Here is an 8,129-nt window from a genome sequence, read left to right as displayed (position 1 = left end):
GGAGATAAGCTTCCTATTTGAGTAAACTCATTACCATGGGTCATTCGAGTTGCTCTAAGTTTATGTGTACTATTTTAGGCTGTAGTACAGATGTAACGTCTTGATCTTTTCAAACAGGATAGCTACGTTAGATATCCTGTTTTACAGTAACATTGCAAAACGTTTGCAGACATTGATTACAGTGGTGGGGCAACACGTAGTTTGTCTGTCTCTGTTACGTTTATGCTTCTTAGCTACAGAAATTGTCAAAGGGGTGAGGGACAGTTTGAGTAACCTCCTGAGTACATGTATTTGGTTTCCAAACCAATTATAGACGATATAAATAGCTTTTCAGCAAAGGAGTTCTAGCATATTTTTCTGGTATTGTACCAAAAATCTACATTTTCGAGAATTAATTAGTTTCATGGACGTGGATTAAATCTAGACCTAATCTATAGTAAAATAAATTTCTAGATGGCAAAGGCAGTAAGATAATTTAGCCCTAGCCTAGTTTAAACCTATGGCCGGAACCTGTTTTCATAACCTAACATCCGTGCTCCTCCTGCGTGTACAGCCGAGGTCAGGACGACGTTGCTTGACTAAATCACGTGACAGTTGTCGGAAGCGTACACACTTTTGCTTTAGCACACTGACAGGATCTGGCTCAGACAAGCGAAGGCGTGTGCGTACCGAGCTGGCTTAGCTGAACAGGTTTGTTGTTACTTTTATTCGTTTATCCATTAGATAGTTAAAAACACGATCACGAAATACCATGTCTCGTTAACTTCAATTTTCTTTGCATCCCACAATAAGACATGCGTTTGTACCCTCTATTAATAGTCATACAGTGAAATGGTGGGCAGTGGTATTTTTCAGCCATTACTCCATTTACTCTGTTGAAAAATGGTGGAGTCCCGAGCTAAGCCCGATATATTTTTATGCATTGATTAATGCTTAGTTAATTTTTAAAAAAGATTCCGGTAATGCCGTGTGTAATATGTTCACTATCTTGTCGTTTTTCAGCGCTCCCCTAACGGAGCATTAGGATGGAGCCGGCCTCCTCACAATGGAGTTCGACTGTTAGCATTAAGATCTGGCTGAAAGGGCCCCAAACCACAGAATGGCATTTAATCGTTATTAGTATATCTACATATATTATGAATTAGTCGTGAGATTGGTATTATTTGAATATCATAAGGCGTCTTTTTCGAAAGCGCTTCCTTACAGCAGGTGATGACAGGTGTTTTGGGAGGATGTTAAATCTGGAAATGCAACAAAAATACCATTCAATCGGATTATAATCGACGTTTTGTTAGCGTCAGTATATGTCATTATATGTTAATATATGTATTTAGGCATATGTATCATTTAAAATTCGCGTTGTTAAATTGTGTCGTCTTGTTTCGGTTCAGTTTGTGAACACAGCAACGTGGTTATGGTGAGATGTTTATGGTGAGCCTATATCACAACCTTTTGTGTTGCTACTCAGACAGAGGGCCTTTCATATTTAAGACATATTTAGTTCATAAAACTTCAGATTTTAGTGTTATAGAAAAGGTGCTTTTTAACAATATTTTTAAATAGCATTACTTTTCTTACCATGCTTCGCAGTGCTCTTTGACTGTAAACACGTCTGTGCTGTGTTCTGGAGATCCGTTAGCAATACCGACCTTTAATTTTATTTTAAGCATCTCTCCTACACAGAAACATAAAATGTTTCTCTCATTTGGTATTTAATTATTCTGTTAATGGGAATTTTCCATTAGAAGTCTTGCATAGTCCTGAAAAAAAGGTCCACTACTCATCCTTATTATGCCTCGTTGATGTAAGAGAGTCGGTGTTAAGAAGAATGATAAATGAAGCTGGCTAGTTATAGTCTGGCAATATATGCAGTTTTATGCCATTTGCCTGATCTGTATTGGCCAGTAGGTAGTAACATCATATTTAGTAGGCTGTAGGTAGTAACTTCGTATTAACATTTTATTTGAATATTACAGTCAGGTTATAATAAAATGCATTGTTTATAAAATTAATAAAGTGAATAAAGTGTATCATTAGCCAAAGTGAGTTGGATAATATCAAAATGGTGTCCTTTAGAAAGTGCAATAGGACATGTAGTCCTGCTTGTGTGTTTGTTTTAATATCATGTGCTGAAAGTTTTTTTCATTTTATTTTCATTTTTTGTCATTGGTGTTACAGACCATGTGTTTGGCAGGGCACCTCACATGACCATATGTCCATGTTATTCAAGCAGATGGACACTCTTCTGAGATTTATCTCTGTTTTATGACTCAAGGGTGGCAGATGATGTGAATGCATCAAATATGAATTGTTTTTATGAATATATAGGTGGATGGGGTGATTTACCGGGTCGCCATTGACGAGATTTGGTAGAGATATCTCTCTACCATAGAGTCCCATTCTTACTATTATTTTCTCTCTCTCTCTCTCTCTCTCTCTCTCTCTCATTCTCTCAATGTTATAGCCAGGTCATGTCTTTAAAGATGGAGATGGATGTCAGTGGTGTGTCTAGGGCACCCATATCCGTGTTACCTGCAGCTGAGGTCAAAGCTACACTGAAGCCAGAGGTAGACAAACCACGCTGCTCCAGTACCCCCTGCTCACCCATTAAAAACACAGTCTCAGGCTACCAGATCCTCCACATGAACTCCAACTACTTGGTGGGCTTCACCACTGGAGAGGAGCTTCTCAAACTGGCTCACAAGTGGTCCAGTCCAGAGAAGAGTGGCGCTGAGGCTCTGCCCAGCCCAATGAAAAAGCCTGTGGATTTGGGCTTGCACCGCGCCTCGCGCCTTTACAAAACCAAAAGCCGCTACTACCAGCCCTACGATATCCCCGCAATCAACGGGCGCAGGAGGAGACGCATGCCCAGCTCAGGCGATGCCTGCTTCAGGTCCCTGGCGGTGGGGGAGCCCAGCAAGGCCCTGCATGGCCCCCTACCCCTCTGCCTGCTCAAGGGTAAGCGGGCGCACTCCAAGTCCCTGGACTACCTCAACCTGGACAAGATGAGTCTCAGGGAGCCAGCGGACACTGAGGTGCTGCAGTACCAGCTCCAGCATCTCACGCTGCGGGGTGAGCGCATGTTCACCAGGAACAAGACATGAGCGCCTGCTCCTGGGCCACGCACACCCTTCGTCAGGCCCTGCCCTGCCCCTTGCCAAGAGGGATTTGGCTGCTGTTTTGGGCCTCGTGTTTCTCCACTCAGATCATAGGCAGTCTCTGTAGTAAAGCGCCCATAGGCCACTAATGTTATTTTAAGAACTGTTTGTTAACCAAAAGGTTCTATGAGGCACTGTCTAGGCCCGACTAACTTAAACATTAATCTGTGAACAAAAGTTGTTTTAATAGTGTGTGTGTCAAGGGGATCCGTTTATATGAGGGTGAGGTCATTCAGGATTAGCAATAAATGATATGCTTAACAATTGCTACTACTGTATGTGCGTGTACGCCTGTGCTAAGGTCACATACCTTTGTGTGAAAATGCCTCTTTGCAAAAATGTATGTATGCTCTGCACTGGATCTCACTGTTATGACATTTATTTATATTTATATATATATATATATATATATATATATATATTTTTTTTTTTTCTTTTTTTTTTTTCTCCCTGTTTATCATAGTTCATGGCGTTCTACCATTAGCATTTTAGCATTAGCTTCTTAGCATCTTTAGATGTGTCAGTGGGTGAGCTCACCTCCACCTTTTTGCCCTGTTTCTTTTTTCTTTTTCTCTTTTTTTTTTTTTTTTTTTTTTTTACCTCCATCAAGCAAGAATCTGTATGTAATACACTGACTGTTACACAATCTGGAGGGTATTTGAAGCAATGATGTTAGAGGATTTAAGTAGGAGAAGCTTATCTTCAGAGATCCTGAGCTAAGATTAGCACCTCATATACACACTATTAATCCCCCTTCCACTTTTCTCAATCTGTGCTTTATACACCGCAGGACACTGAATTTGAGATGATTTTAGTCCAGATTTTACGTAATTCTTCATGGTCTGGATTTTTTTTTTCTTTTGTGCATTTAAAATGCACCTAAAACAAAGAGTGTATATGGCCAGTGGGAACATTAAGTATGTCCATATACACAATGTTTTTTGTTTATTATTTTTGTTCATTTCTTGTGTTGGTGCACAGCATTTATATTAAAACAAACCAAAGGATGAACCTTAGGTGTCCTGGGGAAAACTTGATCAAAAATGTGATTTTTGTTTAACACCAGACAATCATATCCACAGTTTTTACCCAATAAGCCACTTGCTTATAAACAACTAATTCTATTTGCTCATACTTTGGTGCCAATCAGGCATAATATTTGCCATGATACAAGTTCATGTTGTGTCTTACTATTTAAAGCTATAAAGTAGCATAATATTTATTGACTATTATTACTAACCTACCACTACCACAGTTAATAGTGTGAATCTGATGTACTTGTTTAAAGCATGCAGTGGGGTTTTAAGGCCAGCTTACATTGCTTTTTCTGGTGTTTAAGATTTCAAGTAATGCCTTGTACTGTATGTCTACAGTTTTCATAGCTCTTTTTTAATCCTCAAAAGTTGACTGAAATTGAGTTTAATACACTGTAAAGGAATTTTAACTTGGTTCCTAATCTGTTTAATTTGTTTTATTTTTTTCTTAATATGGTTTGAGACTTTAAAGTTTAAAGGTACATTGGGCTGTTAAGGTATCAAACACGCAATGCTCTTTTTAGTGATTGGATAAACATTGTTGAGAGTGCTTAGTTAGAAGCTACAATGCCTTTGTTTATTCCAGACATGTTTTGCAGTTTTTCATCAGGGGGATGAGTGTGACTGAGTGTAATGTAAGGTAATGTCCTAACTGTACCTTTAATTAACAGGTTATTTAATACTTGTTGTGTTTTTTTTGGGTCCCCCCCCCCAATCTCATATTTGCTCTCATACCTTTATTGTAGATATCTTTTATGAACACTGAGAAGAGCAGCTTGGACTCATGGATATCAAACATGATATGTTGGTTTCTTGGTTTCCTTCTGTCCTAACTGAACACTCAACTGGATAACTTCTATTTTTGGTTTTGGTAATACAGTGATTTTTGGTTTGAGCATGCCACAATTTGCCACTTAAGGTAATTAAAAAAACCCCAAAAAAACTGATGTGCTGAGCTCTGCCACGTACCATATGTTGCAAAGTTAGGGCATTGGACACTTTTATTGAAATCTGGAGTGAGCCAGGCTATTTCCCTGTTCACCAGTGTGGTAATGCAAAGGCAACGCTCAGCTCATAGTTTTTCGCTCACGTGGAAAACGTTTTCCCTACTGGCTTTGCTGGACCGGTAGTTTTCATATCACTTGAAATGTCACATACTCGCGTAACTAATGTAAACACTAAGACTTCGTTTGCAGGCCTACTGTTGCCTTCACATTGTCTCACTCTGCTCCTGGACTCTAAAGGCTTAAAAGAAAACCTTGTCATATCATTGTTTGTGATGTAACATGTTTTTACTGTTTCTGCATTGGCATAAAAAGTTAACCTGCTGAATTCTTCAACGTGGGGAGGAAAAATGGAAAATGTCGTTTCAAAGGACAAAGTAAAATGCTTACATTTTGGAAAGATTTTAAGTTGTAGCATTGAAGTATATAGATAATGTACTTTTGTGGATGAAAAGACGTAAGGAGCTATTATAGGTCATAATGCCTGGAGCTCTATTTAAAACACGTACTACAACCTGTCAGCATTTTCTGATCTTTTCCACTGATTGTTTTACTGATTGATGTTCACAGACGGATGGCAACAGTTCCTCATTAATCCTGTGTTCTGTAACCCAGTGGTTCTTCATTTTTTTCATAGTCCTGGTGTGTGTCCATGTGCTCAGCAATGCTATTATTTGTCTTAAGTTTAACCTTACACTTACTATTACACTCTATTAAAACACTACACTTATGTTGTCTGTGGTTCTGTGATTTAATGAAGCTGCTATGAGTCTTTCAGGAAATTTGCATTAAAATGCAGAAATATAGTAATTATAGCAATAGGATCAGTACTGGCATGTTCTGATGAACAAATGAAGAATAATTTAATTAATGTACATTTTATTCACTCAAGTGTTTATTCATTTATTTATATATGTTCTTTGTTTTTGGGCTTAAAGATACTTAATCTTAGTTTTAAGTGTGTGAGCTAATTGAAGATTATTGTACATGAGGAAAATATACATTTGCTCAGTTATGTTCAATCATGGGGAGTATGGATCACAGGAAACCAGCTAGAGGGAGCAGAGACTTCCTGTCATCTGATGCTCAGTTCACTATGTACAAGGCCACACATGCCTTCAGATTCTCATAAGGGTCAGTTTTAAGAATATTCTTAAATCAAAATGTCTCAACTATAAAAGGCTTTGCTTTTATAGCAGTGAAGCAAATAAATACCAGTAAGATTAAACCAGATCTTTGTCAACATTATATAGCTAGCTAAGAGCAAATCACAGCAGAGTGAAAGTCAAACTTCAAAATGATACATTGTTTGAGGAAGTTCCTACAAACATGACAAAAATGTTGAAGATACAGAACTTCCTCAAACAATGCTCTGTATAAGGGGAAATACAATATAAGAGAGTGCAGAACCCAGAGCTTCACACCCAGAGATCCACTACCAGACTGCAACAAAATGAAGACGATGGTTTTCCTTTTGCTTCTGGTGCTCTCAGGTGCCAAGCAGTTTGAGAGATGTGAGCTGGCCAGAACCCTGAAAGCAGCTCAGATGGATGGCTACGAAGGTGTCAGTCTGGCTAACTGTGAGTAGTCCTAGCAGCATTGAAGTTCTCCATATCTTTCCCTTGTGCAAGCAATCTGGTCCAGACAGAGGAATTTCTGTTTCTTTTTATATTTGAGTGAGTAGTTAATGCAGTGAAATTGAGGTGTATGATGCTGCGCACACTGTAAGTATTACACAAGAGGTACCACAATATGCATGATATAGACAGTCAACAGTGTACTGCGTCACATGTGGAGTATTAGATTTGTTGTGTTTGCATTAAGATGTGAAATATGTCTAAGAAAACAAACTATTCTTTTATCCTTCAATAGGGGTTTGCTTGACTAAACATGAGTCCAACTACAACACTCAGGCCATTAACCACAACCATGATAATTCAACGGACTATGGGATTTTCCAGATCAACAATCGTTACTGGTGTTCTGATGGCAAGTTCCCCAGCCATAACATCTGTGGAGTCTCCTGTGCTGGTAAAAAAACATTTCCCAGAGTTATGGAATCTAAGCAGCAAAAACAGCTTGTTTTGAAATCACTGTTTTGAAATCACTCTGCTGTCTCAAGAACAACCTCATTTACATATCTCATCTTGTTCATCCTAGAGCAGTTAACCCCACCCACTTCACCCACTTCCACTGTAGTTCTTCAGAGTGCTTTTTGAATGTGGCACTGTACAGGGCAGCCAATCACCACTTTGACCTCAAACACAGTTCAAAGTTTCATATCTTGCTACAATTCACTTGAACATGCTACATATTCTGAATTACTCTTTTGTATCAGTTAAGAAAATCTTAGTAGTAAACAATGCTGGACTCATGACATTGTCCTAACACTCAATTTCTCAAACAGAATTACTCACTGACAACATTTTAAAAGCCATCCAGTGTGCTAAGACCATAGTAAAACAGCAGGGCATCAAAGCATGGTAAGACTAAATATAAATATAAATATCTATCTTTAATATGACTATTTATCTTTAATATGAATATCTATCTGTTGGTTTCTTTGTTTATTTATTTAAGGTATGCTTGGCGTAATTATTGCAAGGGTCATGATGTAAGCATTTACATCGAAGGCTGTGGAGTTTAAATGAAGAATGATGGACTGAAATTATGTACTTCACACTGACTGAAATAAACTCCATGAGAAATATTTGCTCTTCTTAAATGTGTTCTAGGAATATTTGTTGAACATATCGATACATGTTGGGATAAACATAAAACATTCATGTTATATTTTGCTACTATTAGATGGATTAGACAACATTTGTGACACAGATCACTGACCAAGTACACGGTCCTTGTGAAGCAGAAGATAATGCTATACTACATCTTCACCAAAGGTTATGAAGTGTGAAAAAACTTGAATCACAGAT

At 38.2% G+C, this 8,129-nt stretch overlaps 2 protein-coding genes across 3 annotated transcripts; both read left to right on the top strand.

The window, feature by feature from the left end:
- The first annotated feature begins 558 nt into the window (after positions 1 to 558).
- On the top strand, positions 559 to 5,926 carry macir (macrophage immunometabolism regulator). Of its 2 annotated transcripts, XR_014118652.1 has the most exons (3): positions 559 to 690; positions 2,465 to 4,832; positions 4,939 to 5,926. XR_014118652.1 is itself a non-coding variant. In XM_027009059.3 (2 exons), the coding sequence occupies exon 2, from the start codon at positions 2,472 to 2,474 to the stop codon at positions 3,102 to 3,104; it is 633 nt and encodes a 210-aa protein (XP_026864860.1). In that variant the 5' UTR covers positions 559 to 690; positions 2,465 to 2,471; the 3' UTR covers positions 3,105 to 5,926. The 2 variants fall into 2 exon arrangements, 1 of the variants encoding a protein (XP_026864860.1); XM_027009059.3 differs by having other exon boundaries at positions 2,465 to 5,926.
- A 648-nt stretch (positions 5,927 to 6,574) lies between these two features.
- LOC113576776 (lysozyme C-2) lies at positions 6,575 to 7,906 on the top strand. Its single transcript, XM_027009069.3, has 4 exons — positions 6,575 to 6,776; positions 7,069 to 7,227; positions 7,604 to 7,679; positions 7,777 to 7,906. Exons 1-4 carry the CDS (start codon positions 6,650 to 6,652, stop codon positions 7,841 to 7,843), a joined length of 429 nt encoding a protein of 142 aa, XP_026864870.2. The 5' UTR covers positions 6,575 to 6,649; the 3' UTR covers positions 7,844 to 7,906.
- Positions 7,907 to 8,129: the final 223 nt, after the last annotated feature.

The sequence above is a fragment of the Electrophorus electricus genome, chromosome 19 (assembly GCF_041902795.1).
Source record: "Electrophorus electricus isolate QZ-2024a chromosome 19, ASM4190279v1, whole genome shotgun sequence".
NCBI classification, from domain to species: Eukaryota; Metazoa; Chordata; class Actinopteri; order Gymnotiformes; family Gymnotidae; genus Electrophorus; species Electrophorus electricus.
Note: the sequence above shows the minus strand (reverse complement) of the source record. Positions and strands in the feature narration are given on the sequence as shown.

What these genes read in the sequence shown, in the direction of transcription:
- macir (XM_027009059.3), top strand. Translation starts at nt 2,472, where the DNA reads ATGTCTTTAAAGATGGAGATGGATGTCAGTGGTGTGTCTAGGGCACCC.
- LOC113576776 (XM_027009069.3), top strand. Translation starts at nt 6,650, where the DNA reads ATGAAGACGATGGTTTTCCTTTTGCTTCTGGTGCTCTCAGGTGCCAAG. An exon ending in AGGTGTCAGTCTGGCTAACT is followed by an intron (nt 6,777 to 7,068) that starts GTGAGTAGTCCT and finishes ATCCTTCAATAG; the next exon opens with GGGTTTGCTTGACTAAACAT. An exon ending in CAGCAGGGCATCAAAGCATG is followed by an intron (nt 7,680 to 7,776) that starts GTAAGACTAAAT and finishes TATTTATTTAAG; the next exon opens with GTATGCTTGGCGTAATTATT.